The sequence below is a fragment of the Cygnus olor genome, chromosome 15 (genome assembly GCF_009769625.2).
Source record: "Cygnus olor isolate bCygOlo1 chromosome 15, bCygOlo1.pri.v2, whole genome shotgun sequence".
NCBI classification, from domain to species: Eukaryota; Metazoa; Chordata; class Aves; order Anseriformes; family Anatidae; genus Cygnus; species Cygnus olor.
In genome coordinates, this window is record NC_049183.1 from 5,619,403 (window position 1) to 5,638,582 (window position 19,180).

The 19,180-nt window shown below is 56.8% G+C and overlaps 1 protein-coding gene across 3 annotated transcripts in view; it reads right to left on the reverse strand.

Moving 5' to 3' along the window:
• The window catches only part of RAB11FIP3 (RAB11 family interacting protein 3), a 72,958-nt gene that overhangs the window by 25,455 nt on the left and 28,323 nt on the right, over nt 1-19,180 (reverse strand). For 2 of the 3 annotated variants that reach the window (XM_040574469.1, XM_040574470.1), the window contains exon 3: nt 12,770-12,861. In XM_040574469.1, coding sequence (XP_040430403.1) covers nt 12,770-12,861 — 92 coding nt within the window. Of the gene's footprint in view, nt 1-4,816; nt 4,980-12,769; nt 12,862-19,180 lie in introns of those variants that run through there. The other variant, XM_040574472.1, reaches the window with a different exon arrangement.

A 19,180-nucleotide genomic window follows, 5' to 3' on the forward strand; every position in this document is an offset into this window, starting at 1 on the left:
ACCTCTCCGTTACCTGCAGCGAGCCAGCAGGCTCCGGGGAAGGCGCAGCGCTTGGTTTTCAGGAGCCCACACCACGAGCACAAAGGGCTGGGTTTTCCCAGCCCCAGCACGAGGGCAGGCTGCTCCTCCCCAAGCACGGGCGGCGCTGAGCCTCCCGCACCCGCGTGTGCGGAGCGGAGCTGTGGGGCCACGAGGGAACACCTCGCGAGAACAGCGAGGGCTGGTGGCCCAGCACTTCTGGGATTTCCCCAGGTGGTTTCAGAACAAATTAACTCAGTTGTGCCTCTGGGATCTCAGTGCTGGGAACTGTCAGTGGGGGCACGGAGCTCCAGCTGGTCCCCTGTCACCAGAGGTGACCTCCAAAGGGAAGCAGGCTGATGGAAGCCCGTCAGCCACCCGGCCGGATCAGAGCTGCTCTGCTGCTGGCGGCCTCCCCCTGCGGCACGGCAGCAGGGCAAAGCAGCAGCATGTTGGAGGCAGGCACTAATGCCCAAGCAAACTCCTCTTCCTCCACCAGAGAGGCGCACACGGCAGCAACCAGGGCTTTTTGCAAACGCGTCCAAGCAAATGCCATCTTTTGGGTGGTCCTTTGGGGACCCAGGAGTTGGACTCAATGGGCCTCGTGGGCCCCTTCCAACTCGGATATCCTGTGATTCTGTGACATTTCTCAGAGCCCCGCAGCACAGAAGGCCAGCAGCTGGGCAGACACCACGCAGACGTGCCAGGAGAAGGGAAACTTGCGCTCGAGCCGCCCGCTCCACGCCGGCCGGGCTGGGTGCGCAGCGAGGCGGGCGAGCCCTGCTCAGCCCTGCAGGAGAGCGGTACCGGTTCGTGCCTGCTCAGCACAGACAGACAGACGGCCTCTCACGGCCACCACCCCCAGGTTAAACATGATGGAAAACTTTACAGAACCAGAGTCCAAAGTCGCCACCCGTGGAAGACGAGGCCTGCCCGGCAAACTCCACCAGACGGCAGAGGCTGCTGCAGCGAGCGCCGTCACCAACAGGGGAGGCAGTGGCTTCACCTGCCTCCCACATGAAAACAAAAACAATTTGCAGCATACGCCAAGTTTAGGACAGGTCAGGCTTTGGCACGTGGGACGATGCCGGGTTGTGACACTGTTTGGGGGGACAAAAGCCATCCCCAGCTCGCACCGCCTGCCCGCATGTGGTTGCCTGCATCCTTCATGCGGCTCTGCTGTGCGCGGGGCGATGGGAACCCGAGGCAGCCAAGAGGGCCCGAGGGAGGAGAGCAGCCACCAGCATCTGCAGATTTACCTGCCTGCTTCAAAGGGCTGCTTTTTGCCTGCTTGAAACAGATTTAAAGCCAAATTGGAAATACCTTTGCTTGCAGACTCCAAAGTAAACTCTTGTTTTTAAAAAAATAAAAATAAACAAAAGAACAAAAACCTTCCTACTGGAAAGGTTTAAATTCAGACATACATTCAAGTGTATTCAAGAACAAAATAAAGACAACTATTGCAAAACAAACAAACAAAAAACATGGAAACAAAACAAACCCCCCAACCCACACGCTGATTAAAAACCCACCCTCTGGAGGTTACAGTCGCTGGCCTCCCAACACAAAGCGTAACAGGGAGCCCAACAGCTCAGCACATCAGAACATCCCAATGCCCTTAAATCAAATGATTTATCTATGAAATTGCTTCAAAAATCTTATCGACAGGAAAAAATGGTGCAGACTGGCCGATGAGGGGGCAGTCCTGAGGGAGCCAGAGGTAGCCACCAGAACAGCGGACCCCATCCTCCTCCAGCCACACCGCGGATGTGCAGCAATTTTGTTCTTTAAAAGATGACCTGGAACACCATCTGCAAACATTCCCTGTATTTAGCAAAGGAGAAGAATGTGTTTTTCCCTGCCACGTCCCACGTGGCGTGCATACAGAAACCAGAAGAGACCAGGACAGAAGTCGCTGCGGCTTCGATCACACGCGGCCAGGCAGGGGCAAAGCGAGGGCCGCGGTCCAGGAGCACCTCGAGAAACAACCAGAGCGGTCCCAGCACATCCTGCGCCTGTTCCACAGCCCTGCTGCACACTGTCACTGCTCACATGGCCAAAAGAAACGAGCCTGAAGTTCGTTTTTATCTTATTAAAGCAATTTTAGGAGAGTACAGACTGCTACCTCGCTCCTGCATTTTCCTGGAAATAGTGGGTTTTCAAAGGATATTTTAGAAAACAGAAATAATATTATTTTTTCTTACAGATTAAAAAACAAACAAACAAACAAACAAAAAACTCCACTACCTCTACTCTATGCTTAAAGACTAAATCTTTAAGGAGGGGAGAATTGCCAGTTTGTGGGTGTCCCTTGGCCAGCTGTGCTGGGTACCACAAACCACGTGACAGAAGAGACGTCCCCATTTCTGCCAAACTCACGATGCCCTGCAGCTCCCTCCAACACAGCCTATAGGTAATGGCAGTACGTTAGCATGCTAGACCTCGATTATTCTCTTTTAATGCTTTTTCAATTTCAAATGCAAGAGCCTTATTAAAGTTAAACCCATGCGGTCAATGAGTTATGAGACAGGTGAAACTTTAAACAAAGTTCTCCTCCTGAGCACGAGCGTGGAGAACTTTGCTTTATATTTCATCACAGATTAAATAACTAAACCTCAAGAAAAGATGCCAGAAGGAGATAGGCGAACAAGCAGACTAGGGGAAGATATTACAGAATGCTTGATAAAGCGAAGCAAAGCAAAACCAAAACCCTATGCCCTGGGCAAAGGTGCAGCCGCAGATCTCAAAGCTCTTTTTATGGCCTCGTGAACTGCTGATTTGTACGCTGACCCTTTAATTCCCACTGCCACATCTCTCTCCTCCAGCCAAGCTTGCTTTTCTGATCACAGGCAGAAAACACGAAAAATCACAACACAGCAGGTCAGGCAATGCCCATTTGGCAAACACATCCGTGGGGCGGCAAGCGCCCTCAGCATGAACATCCCCACTGCACGCTCAGAACAGCCCGGTGCCACCAGCCCCAGCCTATTTTCATTTTTAATCAAATAAAACACCCCCTGAGATGCTTCAGGTAAACCTCAGACCTTAAAATCAGGACACCCCGCCCCAGCCTGAACTGAAACCACGGCTTGACCGCAGTTTGTGCCCTGGCACGGCGGCCGGTGGCCTGACGCCCACGCGAGGCTCAAGCCCCGTCTGCGGCCATTTTGTTAGAGGAAAGGAGACTGCAGCGAGTCACCCGCACGGGACGAGTGTTAAGGGACCATAAAGCCCCGTCATCACTGACGTGCCCGGTCTGGTAGCCAACAAAGATGGTATGTGGAAGGCAGCTCGAGAGAGGCTTGAGGCGATGAGATGCGGCCACCGCCCCCAGAGCCAGCGCCAGGCAGCAGCCAGCCACAGGGACGGGCCCTGCCACACCACGGAGGCCACCACCGAAGCCACATGCGAGCCGGCGAGGCCGGGCATGCAAAGCTTCCTGCTTCTGTGCCGACTTCAGGGCACCTGCCAGCTTTGCAGGGCGTTCTTTGCTGGCTGGAGGATCGGGCTCAGGAGGGCTCTGGGGCTGGCAGCCCCTGTGAGGAGCTTTACAAGGCAGGGAGCGGAGTGGCGGCACGCGCTCAGGTGTGCTTCTGTGCTTCCGAGCACGTCTGTCGGGAAAAAGCACAGCACACCCCAGGCTCGAGGGAGCATTTATTTGGCTTCTCTGATCCGTGATGGACAATTTCACCCGAGGTACAAGCGAAGCCCATGAGTGGGGCGGCAGCTGGTCCCTGCCAGCAGCCTCACCATCCTGCAGCACCGCTGGCCTTGGCCATGGCGACTGGGAAGCTCGGGGGGAGAGGAAAAGGAAAAACAACTCTGTTTTCCCAGCAAGAGTGAGCGTATTTGTGATTCACGCCAGCTCTGAGGGACAGGCGGGGGAGAGGGATGGGTGGCACACAGCACCCTCCAAGGACACCCCGTGCTGCTCCCATCCTGTGGCCCTGGCCCCTGAGCTGAGAACGCCGCTCTGTCCAGAGCCACAGACCTGGGGTCAGGGGAAGAAGACCACCAAAAAGAGCCCTCAGTTGCTTGGTGCTGTGTCCTGCCCCGCAGGGGTGGCTCGGCCGGTGGCAGTGAGCCCAGCCCAGCTCGTGGTGCTGGGGACAGGCACCTGCCCAGCCACGTGACGTGTTTAAATTGGCTTTACACTGATGTAAAGGGGAGAGAGGAGGCAAGTTGTGCTGGCAGTCCACCCTGAAATGCCCCATGTCAGTTCAGCCCCGTGCACTGGCCCCAGGCCAGCAGGAACCTGTCACCCACCAAATAACCCCACACCGGGGACTGTCACCAGCAGCAAGGCACCAACCACTCAGCCACAGTATTTGCCTCTTCCTGCTTATTTGGGCAATACCCATTTTTCAGAGAAGCCAGAGGGTCCTCACTGAGCTCAAGGCAAAGACAATGACCCATCTGGCCTGGCACAGCCCCAAATTCAGGTTGACCCAAGCGCCAGCAGAAAGCAGGTCCAGGGCCACCTGAAAAGCCGCCTGCAAGGTTTTGAGGCTCCTGCACTCAACGCCAGCTCTCAGGCTGGGCAAGAGAAAACCCATCAGGAAAAAAAACAAACAAACAAACAAACAAACAAAATCACAAGACCTGGCACATCCTCCGTGCCCGGAAAGCCCACAGCCGCCATCCTTCCCGGCCCAGCTCCCCGGTCAGACCGCAGTTACGCAGACACAGCCTGCCCCTTCCTGGCGATGCCAGGGCTCGGAGCAGTCCCCAGGACAGAGATCTGCCTCCTCCAGGACCCCAGCTCACTCCTTATTTCGTGCTAGTGCACAAAACTCACCTGTGGACACATTGCCTCTTTGCCCACGTCGAATCCAGCTCCTGCTGGGCAGGAGGTGGGAAGCAAAGTCCCGGAAAGGCTCGGCGCGAGGTTCACCAACGGAGTGCAGGTCTCGGAACAGAGTGCCTTTTGTTCCTGACCTTCCAGCCCCCGCGATAACAATATGTGAGCTAATGCACACTCCCCTGCCGTGTGACTGCAGCCATCCGAGCTACGTGAATACCAAAATAAAAGCACGCCCCACGCGACGGCCAGCCCCGCTCCAGGTGCATGTGCTTTCTTTCTGTGTAAACGTATCTCCAATTAAGGTTAATTTCGAGGAGTGCCATTCTTGCTACAGAGGCTTCCCAGGCTTATCTCATCTTTCCTGGTGTTTCTGGTGAATATTTAAACATTGAATAACCATCTCCTTCCTTATAATAACAAATAGAAAAGTAAATAACGCCCGTCTTGCTCACTCCAGAGACCAGGAGCACTTTGCTGCTGATAAGTGATCACCGCTGCAGTGACTCAGAGAGCAATGCAGGACGGGCGGGTGACTGCCACCCCAAAGGGCTGCTGCTTGGCTCAGCAGGGATACCCAGCTACAAACACACCGCCCCGAGCTCCACGTTGCCCCCACCCAAGCTGCTGCTTCTGCAAACAGCGGAGCCACCGCCACGGTGCGACCCGACGAAGCGCTTCGGGTCCCTGGGACCCCCCTGTCCCCAAGGCAGCCGCCGGCATAGGGACAAAGTCCGTGGCCCTTGAACCCGGAGGTTTGGGCTGTTCTGTGTATATCTGCACCTGGGACCCCAATGGGGCCTTATTTCTCCATCTCTTCATTTTAGCTGCCTCTCCAAGTCCTTTTCCTGCAGACTGCTCCCTGAGCCAGCACTTGGGGACAGGAATATCTCAGCTGCATGCTGCCCAGATGCCACTCCCTGATGGGCTGGGGACTGAACTCCTTCACGACGCACCCAGAGCTTGCCCCCTCCGTCACAGCAGCGATACCCTGACCGAGGAGAGCACCAACACGAGCTTCTTCAGCCAAACGTCCACAAGAGGTACAATGGCACCAGGCCTGCAGGACCCGACTCTTCTGTGGGACCCGCACGCAGCTCCTAACGCACAGAACAAGGAGCTCAGTCCATCCTGGTTCGCTGGCCTGCTCCAGATCAGGAGCACAGCTCACCATTTCTAGCACAGTTTATCTGACAAGTCCCCCAAACCTCCATCCAAAGGTCCTACCTCTCCCCCAGCTCCAAGCAGTGGATCCAAGCTTTGCTGCTGATCAGAAAGTCGCTCCCTGGTGTCTAGCCTAACCCTCCCCACTTCGGCTACACCCTCTCTTGCATTGTGCATGAGATACCAAAAACTCTGCTCCTTCCCTCCACAGAAACTTCCCATAATTGAACTTTGGTATCCGTCGGTCACGGGAGCCAGCATAAACGAGCATTTATTCCCATTACCTTCACAAATCACATTTTCTCATTTTCTCTGGGCTATTCTTGCTCTCCTCTGGGACACATCCTTCCTGCAGCACGGTGCCCCAAGCAGGACCCTCTGCTCCGGCAACACCAGCAGGAAGCGTCTTGCTTGATAACCAGGCGACCCTCTGTGCTCAGCGTGAAAGAGGCAGGGATTCCTGGTAACGAGCACAGCAGCAGCACAGTTATGGTTTAACCCGAGCTCCTGTCCTGGCTCCATCCAGATCTGCCACTTAACTGAGCGGGTCGCAGCCCTTTTGCTCCCTCAGCTCCTCTGCTTGTGCTGTGGGACCTCAGGGGCCTTCTAGCACCGCTGTACTGCAAGGCAAGGTTCGTCAGGAGGCACCAAGCGCTGCCAGTTTTACTTTAGGAACTCTTACTGAGACAGCTTTGCCTCCTGGAGCTGCCTGATGTGCTCCTGGCCACCCAGGACCACGAGCTGCAGCTGAGCTCCTGCCTCTCTGGGTCCCACGGCCATGCTTGCGGCTCAAGATAAAGCTTCAAGGTCCTTGTTTTCCAAACTCCTTCCACTTTATCTTGCACAAGGCAAACACTACAACTAGGATCTCTTCCAACCAAGGATATTTCTCACAGTATGCCTGAACTACAGAGTCCTACTCCAGAGACACTCGTGCCCGATTTTCCCACCTTTCATCCCTTACTCTAAGTAGTGCTGAGGTCTGTACAATATATCAATTTCCTTGGTACTTTCAAGCTGCTTCTCACAAGGTTGTCAACAGAGCCAGATTTTGGAGTTTGATCCAGCAGTTTTAGCAATTACCGTATTTTCTGTGCCTAATCAATGCAGATAACACCAGCTGTTCGCTTGTTTGCTGTGAACACGAGAGCTCTGCACGACCGGAGCTGCCTTTGCTGCTGCTTCGCGGAGCAGGGAGGCTCCGCGTGCTCCCTTAGGGGACGGACGGATGAGCAGACAGAGACCTGCATCCATCGTGTTTCATGCTCCGGCAGCTCCAGCCACCCAAGAGATTCTGAGTGCAGCAGCTCTTTATGGCCAAAGCAACGCTAATTCCAGCAACTGACTTGAAGAGTGTTTGGTGATCATCTTCTGTTCGGACTTGACGAGTTTTTGGGCCAGCCCCGTGCAGGGGAGCCCGCAGAGGCCGGTCCTACCAGGCAGGGGAAAGGCACTGGTAGGAAAAGGGAAAGCCTGAGCTGAGCTGCCTCGTCCTGCAAATGCTGCCTGAGGTCCGCAGACAGCTCTGTGCCTTGGCAGAAGGGAAACAACTCTTAGGGCAGCCTGCAGTAAGGAAGGAGTGCTCAGAAAGTCCACAGGGCTTCCAGGAGGAGAGAGGCACGACCACCCCCACGTGCCCACTGCGAGGCACAAGCCAAGAGGAGCGGTGGCCGATGTGCCGGTGACCTGCTCTTGCAGGCTGTGATTCAGCTACAGCTCCTCCACCACCACCGTGCAGTTCGAGTCATACCAGCCTTCAATCCCCAGGCAGCCAGAGAAATTCAGCAATGTGGATTTAAATTGCCTCCCTCTGATTTTTACACCCTTCCAGAAGCATTCAATTCAATTATTCCACATGAAAAGAAATTCCAGCTTCAACGGATGCAACAGTTTGCAGCAACCGCCAGCGCGCCGTGCCTGCAGACAGGGGGGTGGGATAGCCAGGGGCATCCCCCTCCCAAAACTAGATGTGGGACCCCAAAAAGGACCGTGGGACCCCACTGAGGACTGCAGGGCCCCACCAAGGACTGCTTTCCTCCCCAGATCCACTCCAGCTGTGCCGTACGCGTTGCTCCTGAACGCTTAGCCAAGGGGACAAGCCAGGGGAGAAGGCTTGCAGGGTGCACGTGTCCAGTGAGCGCCGCTGGCACGCCTGCTTAGCGCTGCTGTCCTGAGAAAGCACAGCACCCCTCTGGCGGCCGCGAAGCATCCTCCCTCGCTGCTACCACGGGGAGCCCCAGCGACTGCCCAGCAGATGGCAACAGCCCTGCACACCGTGCACAGCCCTGCACAGCCCTGCACACCATCACACAGCCCCGCACACCGTGCACAGCCCCGCTCCTCCTCTGAGCCCCTCACCTTCTGCAGTTTCAGCTGCCCCATTTTGCACATCTCAAGAAGGGCCTTCCTGCCATCGGGCTGGCCCAAAGCACGAGTTGCCATGGCTGAAATCGGCGTTTGTGTTATTTATCACACTCCTGGCCAGCCTTTACAGAGCACAGCCCTGCAGCGGCTCTGCCTCTCCTCCAACCCACCTAAGGTTACAAATCTCCGTGCCCAGTAACTCTGGCAGCCCACCAAATTTTTGTGGTTTGCTTTCATTTTGGGAGAATCGTTCTATTATCGTCTGATGCTGGGAGAGCCAGCCTGCCCGCTCCGCACTGCTCCAGCGGGCTCAGCTGCCCTCAGGAGATGGGGCAGGTCGGGCAGAGGGCTCTGTCCTGGGGCAGGGCACAGCAGGCATCAAGAAAGCTAACTCCAGATTCACCTTTCCCCCCTCGCAGGGCATTGCAAAGGAGCCCCCGTACCTCAGGAGTGAGTCACCAGCACAGCTTGATGCTGCCCAGCTGGCAAGGGAGGTGAGGATAACTCCCATCTCCCAGTTAGTCAGAGCGAAGCTGCACCAGCCCAGCCTGGGGGAAAGCCGGCGAGGACTCGGGTGCCTGGACGGACGGACTCCAAGGTCCTTTTGCACTGCTCGGCAGGGTGGCCAAACCGCTGGCATTATTGTTAAGTGACGTTTCCCTGCCGGAGCAGAGAGCTGCCTGCAGCCACCACGGTCAGGCAGGGAGGCACTACGTGGGGCTGCCGGCAGGCACGTGGCCCCACGAGGGGATGCTCTCCCTGCTCCGGAGCCGGGCGGGCAGGGGATGAAGTTCCTTCGGCACGCGTGGCAGCGCAGCTAGGGATGGCAGGGAGCCCCTGCAGGCACCACTTCATGAGCGAAACGCCACGTGGCTGCAGGAAGCCAGGCTCCTGCATTTCTGACCCCCCTCCGAGCCGTTGTCTCAGCAGAGGTACGCGACCAGATATCCCCTCTGGAAACCATTTAACAGAGGGACCGTGTCTGCTGACCAGAGCTGGCAGGGCGCAGCGGGAGCCAGCAGCTCCGCGCTCCCCGTGCACGCTCCTTCGCTCCCGCTGCCTGCCTCTGCGCTGCCCCAGGGCTTACGCTCTGCTCCGACCTGTGCTGACCCTGCTGGGGACTTCCCCTAACTCCAGAAAGACCAGGCCTTCCCCAACCAAATACAACATAAAAACACCGCGCTCTCCTCCACATCGGTTTTTGCCTACCGCCTCTCACTCTGTCCCTGCCATCTCTCTCCAAGCCGAGCTGATCACATCAGGGCTGAGTCCCTGCGTGAAGCGGCAAAGCTCAGACCTCGTCTCCTGTAAGGCTTTTCTGCCCTTACTCGAAGGTACAAGTGTTGGCTCTCCTCCCTCTGCAGGGCGAACACTCGCTGAAAGTCACCAGTGCTGGTTCCTCGGGGATTTCTGCAGATGTTCAGTCCTCCCCGATGACAAGCGCCAGAAGAGGGGATGAGTCACCAAGAGGAGCAACCTTATCAACAAAGGGAAGGTATTTTCATTTAGACTGCTTAAAGCTCTTGTTTACACTTGTTCGAACAAACATTTAAGAGAGCAGCTCTCTGTCAAGGCCTCTGCACTTATAAGAGCCAACCACTCAAGCCCCTGTGATTCTCCTTGGCTAAGAGGGACGAGGGCCGAAACCCCAGAGGCAATAACCGCAACTGCTCTCAGCGCCTGGCGCAGCACACGCAGCACCACTCCTCCAGGTCGCCTTTAGAAGGTCCACTGATGTGACAGAAGGCCAAAAGCTGGCTGTGCCCCTAGCCCCGCCGCCCTGCCGAAGCAAGAGGGGCTCACCCCTGGCCCAAAAGCCTTCGTGCTGAGGCTGAGAAGGAAGCGGTGGCCTCCAAGAGGCTGTTGAGCTGCTCGGCGGTCCCACGCAGAGGCACATTTTCGAGCCCCACGCTCGCTGTGCACCAGCTTCCCAGCTCTGAAACAGGGACATTCCCATGCAAAATGCTTTTTGGTGGTGCGTGGGGGGAGGTTTGTTCAGAGGAAAGGCAACGCCTTCACTTTCGGAAGGATTTTTTTTCCCCCTCCTCTCTTCCAGGTGGATCCAGGCAAGGCGGAACATGTCCCGGGGAAGGCCACTTGCTCTGTTTGCTGTTGTTGCCGTTTGTTCTGTTTGCTGTCTCACCATCTCCAGAGCTCCCTGCTGCACCCAGCCGAGCCCAGCCTGCCGCAGGTCCTGCTGGCAAGCAGCCCTGCCGGGCTCCGATGCACAGCGATGAAAACCCCTCGTTTGCTGCTCCCAGCAGGATGCCCTGCACCGCTCCTCTCACCCTCCCGGACACAGCTCACGCTGCCCAGGGCACGGCTCCGCAGGACAAGTGGAATAAAGTGCACGTTGGGAGCTCAGCGAAATGAGAACAAAAAAACACACGCCCCAAGACACCAATTTATTTTTACACTCGCAACACTGAGCGGTATTTCTCGATCATGTTCTCATTTGCTGAATCTCTACGAAATCCTTGCAGGCTGGAGAGTATTTCGAACCACGTATCCAAGACAACAAGGGTAATTCTTCCCCAGCATATTAAACATAGACACCAACAGAGCTCTGATCTTTTCAAGATTACCCTGATTTCAGTAGAATAATCCATTGGCATCTTTCTGAAAAGACGATTTCAGGATTCATCACTTTTTGCCTTCGGTTCACCTTGTCGTTGCAAGGAATCAGTGGCCCAGGGGCAGAAGCACTCCATCCCGGTGGGGCACGCACCCGGCTTGTTGGTATTCCTGCCCAGAGCAGCCTGCAGCACTGACGGAGCTCATCTGTGTTAAATTAGCCCTTAGAAAACATCTCTGCTCTGAATCGCAGCGCAATCGTCCCATGACGTAGGTCTGAGGAGCAAAAACCAAAGCCCTTGCCTGCCCGAGCACTGCGACTCAGGGCGTCACAGCCTCTAAACTGCTCAGCGCTCAGCTCGGTGGTTAAAAAAAGGCAAAGAAAATAAAACACATTTGTGACCTTATACAATACAGAGGGAGGAATACAAAAACCCATGTCCTCTCCTGCCTTCCTGTCCCCCTTCTCTATCCCGCTATCTCTGGATAGCTATAACTATCCTTACCCCCCAGAAAAAAGAGAGCGCAAAAATTATTTTAGGCCCTTTGCACAAGCCGTAGACGAAGACAACGACAGCAGTTCAGCCTACGGAAAAATAATCTCAGATCCAAGGTGCCCTGGAAAGCCTTCTGGTGGAGGGACGCAGGGTCACGAGCTCGTCAGGCCAAGGGAACAAGTGACCCGCTCTGGGTGGCGGTGTCAGCCCAACGTGCTGAGCCCGGGCAGCCAAATGGCTCAGCAGAAACCGGGCCTGGCCGGGACGCGTGCTGCTGGCACAGGGCTGTCGGGCAGCAGGTGTCAAGGGGACAGCTCTGAGACATGTCAAGCGATGGACACGTGCTTCTCATGAACAGGGGGAAAGGAAGTTGCCCAGCGCCCAATATATTGTCAGGAAACTCAAACGAATAGTTTCAGCCCTTTATCACGAAGGCCAGGATAACACATTACAGACTACACAAAGCAAGGATGTGCATTTACACGCAAATCTAAAAGAGCTGTTTTCAAGTCACTATTTCCACGACAAAAACATAAAACCAAGGGTACCAAGATGAGAGTCAAAAACCCACAGAGGAAAGCTTAAAGAAGGACGAGCAGAAGGAAGCCATTCAGTCCCCCCGGGGGACCCGAGGACCAGCAGGCCCCTGCTCCGAAGGCACCTGCAGCACCTCCTGCTCCAGGCTGTGGGGCAGAGCAGCAACGAGGAAGCTTACAAAGCAAAGCCCCAAACCCCACAGACAACGAACGGCAGCCTCCCTTCTAGCCGGGGCTACAGGGCCCTCCTGCAGTGTGCTCCTCTGCTAAGGAGTGCAGAAGGGAACGGAGGGATGGGGACCGCAACGTCAGCAAAAGGAAGGAAGTACAGCACGTAAGCATCCTTGATCAACCCCAAGAACAAAGAGGAAATCTACAATTTGTCTTCTGGTCTACCTTCTGCTGGCCGGACGGCACCAAGTGCCCGCTGGGCCTCGGAGGCAGGCTCCCAGCTGGCTTGTCCCAAAACTGGGCTCACGTTCTGCAACGGCAGCAGCTCCAGCAAGGACACAAACGCAACCACAGCAGGCACCCGTCCCGCACCCAGCGCACCACGCTCTGGCACTCTGCAAGCTAAGACAGTGCTAGCAACGAGTAGGTTTTCGCTTGGACACTGCCTTTAGGTTAAACAGCACCAAATGCTCGGTGCAAATTCTCTGGCCCGGTCACCCACAGCTGAAAGGTTTCGTCCCAACTAAGCGTTAAAATCCCCGAGCCGCAGCACAGCGAGCTGCTCCACCCACCGAGCCCGGCGTGCTCAAGCCTCACGCGGCACAAAGCTGCCGTTCACGGGCGTTAGCAGCATTCGTACTTGCCTCAAACGTGACAAAGTCATCAAATTCATCAGGACAGGCCGGGGTTTCCTCCTCGGGGGTATATCCCATATCATACAGCTGGCTGTCAGGATCTGCAGAGGAAAAGAAAAACAGAATCACCAAAAAGAAACCCGCACCCCCGAAGGAAGGGCAGCTTTGGGAGACAAACAGCAGAAGGACAAGAATTTCCTTCTGCACCCGCTGGTGCCTTCAGCTTTCAGAAAGGACCCCTGCCTCCAGGCACCCCACCTCCAGGAAGGGGGGGAAGGCAACTCGGGCGGCTGCTCCTGGCAGAGGTCCTACGAGGCCCTTCGCTGCTCCCATGGGGCTAGCGCCTCGATTCGTCCCCACCCCGCCATGGTCTCCGTTTCTTTTCCTGGTTTCTTCCCTATCTCTGTTTCCCGCATCCCCTTCTTCTTCTCCCAGAAGGCTCTAATCCTGCTGTGGGCAGGGAATACATTAGTTCTGTGTGTGACAGCCAACTACCATGGGAACAGCAGAGAAGGCAGGCGGCACCGAAGCTGTTGTCATCTCCTGCTCCTCCCGTGACCAGCCGCATCAGGAGCCATCCTCACAGGAGGACAGGAAAATAGGAGGTTTTCAAGGAGATTTCTTAAAAAATTTACTCCTCCCACCCCCAAACACATCTGCAGCCGAGCGGGTCGGCATTTCTCCGAGCCCTTCGACGGAGGAAGCACGCACAAATTCCCCGCGCTCCCTCAAGCAACAGCTAATGCCCGATCCAGCACTCGACCTAGATCACAGCCTGGAAACACCAAATCGAGATCAGATGCTGCAGTCCCAAAATAAATAGCGGGCTCCAAACCACACGCCTCGGAGCTGCGAGTGCTGCGGCACCGGCTTCATCTGATGTCAACCGACTTGGCCAGGCAAAGGGCGCCGTAATGCCGGCGCTCCCGGGGAGGCTCCGCGATCGCGGAGGCTTTCTGCGCACCGCTGCTGGAGGCAGGGGACGGGAGGAGACTTCTGAGTCCTTCGGGCTGGTGGCTTCCCAGCGGGCTGGCAGCGCGGCCGGATCCCTTCCAGGCCGGGAGGTGCCTACGAGCTGTGCCGCGGCCAGGCAGCGTGGCCACATGGGCAGGAGCACGCACACAGCCTTCTTTTCTGTGGTTGAGCCTCAGCAAGGAGCCCGGGGCCTCCTTCGGGCACGAAGGAGGGCCATGCTCCACCCCAGGGACCTGCACAGCCAGCGCAGAGGCAGGTGGTGAGGGCATGGGGCAGGCACGCCTGCAGCAGCACCCTCCCACCCACACGCACCCTCTTTGGGCTGGCCACCAAATGCAGACACGGCGGGTGCCCGGGAGCCTTCGAGGCGATGGCCACCCTCAGCTTGGGGCTGCCAGAAGCCAGCGCAGGGCCTGACGTGAGCCCCCCCAGCCCGGGGCTGGGGCTTTTGGGGCTGGACTGCAAAGCAAAACGAGGAACAAGCCAAATTACTTTTCCAGAAGCCAGGGTACGCCGACTCGCTCTACAACGAGCGCGCCACGAGGTGGTGGCCTTAGCAGAAGAAAGGTGCTGGAGTTGGAGTAGGAGTTGGACTTATGATCCTTATGGGTCCCTTCCAGCTCGGGATATTCTATGTGCTCTGGTTTGTGGGGCGCGACCTTGCTGTCCTCGCTGCTTTCCCTGCTGACAGCCCTGGGCGAGCGGTGCCACCGGGGGCTGCGCTCCCACCCCGGGGCAGGCAGCACAGGAGGAGGCAACCTCAGGTCGCCTTCTGCTACCTTCACCTGGACAGAGCGCCCCGCAGCCTGAAATCCCGTGTTCCCACTACTTATCCCTGCCTCTGCTCAGATGCGAGAGGCTCCCTGCCGACAGCTCCCCCAGGGCTGGGGACAGGGACCCGCGGGCTGCGAAGCCACGGCAGCACCTGGGAGCAGGACTCACCAAGGGGAGCCTTTGCCCGCTCCTGGGACAGCACAACGGCGCTGCTGGAGGGCACCCCACCCCACCAGCACCCTGCAGCACCCCCAGAACCACCGAGTGCCCTGCAGTGGGCAGAGCCAGGCACAGGCTGCTCCCTTCTGCTTACCCCGCTACCCATTTTTACTCCTCCCCCTCAAACTAGAGGCACGAAAACCTGATTTTCTACAGACACAGATAAAGGTATTTATTCAGCTCCTTCCTTCCTAAGGGGCTTGAAAAGGGAGGATTTACAGTCAAGCGAAAGCTTCCAGATCCCCCTGGAAGCAGAGGTATAAAGCATGGGCAGCCGCGGCACAACCGGCTCCCTGCCCGCAGCCGTCCCCACCGCGGCTCCTGCCCAAAGCGAGCGCTGCTGGAGCCCTTCGGGCGTTTCTCGGCGTAGGGCGAGCAGGAGGCTGGTTGCTCCATCTGTCTGCAGAGCGAGCAGCCTGCAGAGGGGTCTGTGCGCACACAGGGCTCATTTTCACGGCAAGCTCCGCTGCTGAGAGCAAGGAGAAGCCCTTTGAGAGGTCCCCTGACGGTGCCTTGGCTGAGCAGAAGCCATGCCCAGGGGACAGCGCCCCACGTTTCCATCTCCCCCTGCTCCGCTAGGAGAGCAAAACCGAACAAAACAAGCAGCACAGGTTGACTTCCCTGCTCGGTTCGTTCCCTCCCCCTCCTAAAAAGCCATATGGTGCTTTGTGTATAGGGAGAGTTGCCATGGAGAGCTTGCCTGCAAGCCTCCCAGCACAATACGCTGCATTAAGCCTCCAAATTCCTGTCCAAAAGAGCCCCAAACCCAAGAGACCTCTGCGGCTCCGCCGGCAAGGAGCAGCGACGGCGCGGTGTGGCCCCCATCCTGCACCACACACGGCGAGGAGGGATGGGAGGGAGCGCACAGCCCACGCTCACCCCACTCTCCTCCAGGCCAAATCCCAGCCGATCCCCTGCTCCCCTTCACATCCCCTTCCCCACGCCCCTGGCACCACAAAGCAAACCTTCATCTCTTACACCCGGCCCCCATTTCCCCTGGCATCGCCTCCCTCCAGCGCCGCTCAGCAGCGCAGCCTTCGCCCAGGTCGGACCCGAAGGCGGTCTGCATCCCTCCCGCCCGCATCCCTCCCACCCGGCTGCCCACCACGGCTTCCCCCCCGCATTTCCAGCTCTACCAGTCACCCTTGCTGCTGGTCCTGGTACCTCTGAACAGAGCCCAAAGGCTCAAAGCTACAAATTAGGCTCCACGAGACCCTACGGGGAGCTCTGCTGCCCAACAGTCTCCTCACAAAGAGGCTATAAGCTATACGTCATGTCTTTTTCCCAAATTAATTGCACTAATTTACTTGACCGGAATACTCACGTATTGCTCACCCAGTGTGCCCGACACCCGGATAAAGTGTTAGTTAAATTAGTGGGGTAGCACAGTTTTACCAACGTAGCTGATAGGGAGCGTACTATTGCTGTAACCAGTAAAACCGGGGACATTTATTGTACCATCCAGTGAAACTCAGGTGAAATAAATAAATAAAAAGATGTAATAAGCAGATTAATGCTCTGCAGCACCCCTCTGACACCTCTTCCCACCCCTGCCTTGACGTTTCCCATTGCCTGACCTATGACTGCCCTAACCCCGCTGGAGATCACCTTCCAAGCTCGCTGCATGACCACAGTTGGGAGACGGGGATGTGCCTTCATGCACGCTCCTGGCCTCCTCCAGCCTGCTGTGAGCCCAGCTCAGAGCAGCCAGCCCCAGCACTTTGTTTTCCCCTACGCATTTGACTTTCTGCTCTTCCCAGTGCTGCTCTGCTTCTTGCTGCCTTTGGGCTCTGCATTAAATCCTGCAACTCCCTCTAGCCTTCAGATGTCCTTATTCCTCCCAGCGTTTTAAAAATCTTTGTCCAAACACCCTCGCGCAAAGCATCTGACGTGGACCATCCCTGAATATATCTGCGCTCTCTCCCACTGACGGGTATTTGCTCTCGCCTTTTACGAGGACCACGAGCCAAGGGCAACCTCTGTGTTGCATCTGTCTCACATCTGGAGCCTCTGCCAGCAGCAGAGACGCAGCCAGGTGGCACAGAGCACGGTGCGCACGTCCAGCAAGCAGGATGGGTCCTGGGCTCTGCGCGGGGCTGGGTGAGCGCTGAGCTCTTGCAGCAGCCGCAGCTGCGCTCTCCGTCGTCTCGGTGCTCTTCGGAAAGGCTCGGAGGCGTAACTATAGCCTGGGCTTTTCAAGAAATGCAGCACAGCGTGGAGCTACAGGAAAAGAAGTCACGGGGCACAGAGGGCTCCTGAAATAGATTCTAAAAACTGCTTTCAAAAGGCAGCATTTCAGTGAAAAGGCACCTTGAGTGAAGAGCTGTGGGTACAGGAGTGACACACAGGTCAGAAACAGAGCCAGTTTTATCGACTTCATATAGGAATGACCTAGAAAAACAGAGCCTTTCAGAAGTATTTAAGTCATCTGCCAACACACACCGCACATACTGCTGCAAGCCACAGAGCCACAAACTCAAAGCGATTCCAACAGCCTGGATTATGTGCAGCCAGCAGACCAGAATCATCCAGCGCGGCACTCAGGCGAGGGACCTGCACGCATGGCACAGAACAGCCCCCCGAAAGGCAACCTGAAGTTATGGTCACCTTACGAGAGGGCAACCGACACAGACTGAGCTCCCTTAGCGGGCACACTGCTTGAAAACGAGGTGGCAGACGAGACGCAGCGAGCACTATAAATGACAGGCACCCAGGGCAGCAGAGCCAGCGAGGAAGCCACCGTCCGTATTTCCAGCAGCACCTCGGAGCTTTGTGCTCTCAGTACACTTCCAGGCCCCCACGTGCTGTCACCGGCCGCAGGACAAGGCCAGCCCCAGCCCAGCCGTCCTCCCTTCTTCTTGTGCATCGCTTAGGACAAGCGTGCTCAAAACCTGATGCTCACGTGCAAAATGGTAGCACCGAGCAGAGCCAGAAGCAGCAGAAGCTACTCTGCCCTCCACGTACATCTCCTGTCGGCACCAGGAGCACCACCGAAGGCCAGCAGCCTTTCCCAGGAGAAGCACAGACACCTCCAACCTCATCCCCCCGAGCACCACTGCCCTCCTCCCTGCACGCGACTTCGGCGCGAAGCGGCAAATCTGCTTCCCCCGTAGCTCCTCCAGGGCTGAGACAAGGGGCTGGGAGCTCCCACCGAAGGAAGACTCATTTCACAACAAAAGTTACGTGATGGGAATAACCAAGCGGCACGCTCAGGCCCCCAAGGAAGCAGCATCAGCACTGAGGTTGCTCACACAACCTCACCCCAGCCCCACGCAGCTAACGCGCTTCAGCAGCCCTGCGTTCCTTGGCTATCGCTGCTCGCGCAGCGGGATTTCTCAAACATCCCTTTTGATCCGGCCCTCGGGCTTTGTTTGGATGTACCACCTGAAAACAGAACAGAAAGAATCGACTTCGTGGCATCCAAGCACAGACCCAGGCACCTTCCCTTCACCTCGGGGACCAGCTGCGGCACCGCGGACGGACCTGCGAGAGGAAACCCCACTAACGCGTCTTGGGTTTGGTCTTGAGATGAACCTGCAGGTCCCCATTTTTCATTTTCTCTGCTACTTGAGCCGTTTCAAATGAGCGTTAGCAACACCAGCTCGCATTCCTCGGGACCTGTGGCAGGCCATCGCTCTGTGACCTACCGGCGGAGAGGGCAGAGACCGAGCCCCCAGCCCAGCAGCAGCTGCCAGGCGAGGAGGCCAGCCTTCCCTCCTGACGTCCTCCGCTTCAGGCACTCCACAGCTTCTGTTTTCAACGCCTTTGTATTTCAGGAAACAAAGCTGGATTTTGCAGCCAACAGCTTTATTCCCCGCTCTGTGGGGAGGGCAAGGCAGGACCCCCTCTAAAAGGGCGCGCACAAGCGTGCAAATAGCAGACCAGCCTGGTTTGGCCTCCCAGAGCACGCAAGGTACGTGCTGCCTTTGGGACATCCACGCTGGTGTCTCACCAAGGCAGGGGGCAGCGGTGGGGTGGCGCCGTCCCACCAGCAGCCGGCTCCAGCCCGAAGAAATCGAGGTAACGCAGCTAAAAGCAGCTCGGTCCTCCCCAGCTCACCGCTTCCAGGCCCGCGCCTACCGCCTGCAGGTACTTGGCCACGCTCAAAGCTACGGATTATAAACGTGGTGCCTCCGAACCTAGGCACAGCTTGCCTGCAGAGGAATCCCCGGCCCAGGTGCGAGCACTACGGTGATAACTCCTTCCAGCGTGTGGCTGGCCACAGGCGCCTCCCATGCCAGCCCAGGCTGACCCCAAAAGACACGGAAAGCCACCAGGAAAAGCTCAGTGCAGTTATTTGTACAACGGGCCAGAAGAACTCAACCTGAATTTGGGGGAAAGCAAGGAAAGAAGAGAGAACGTAGCAGAAATGTTAAACTGGGCCTAAGGGGAGAATTCTTCCCAACGTGGCTTTTCCCTGGTGGAAGTGAGGGCTGCGTTGCTAAAAAACAT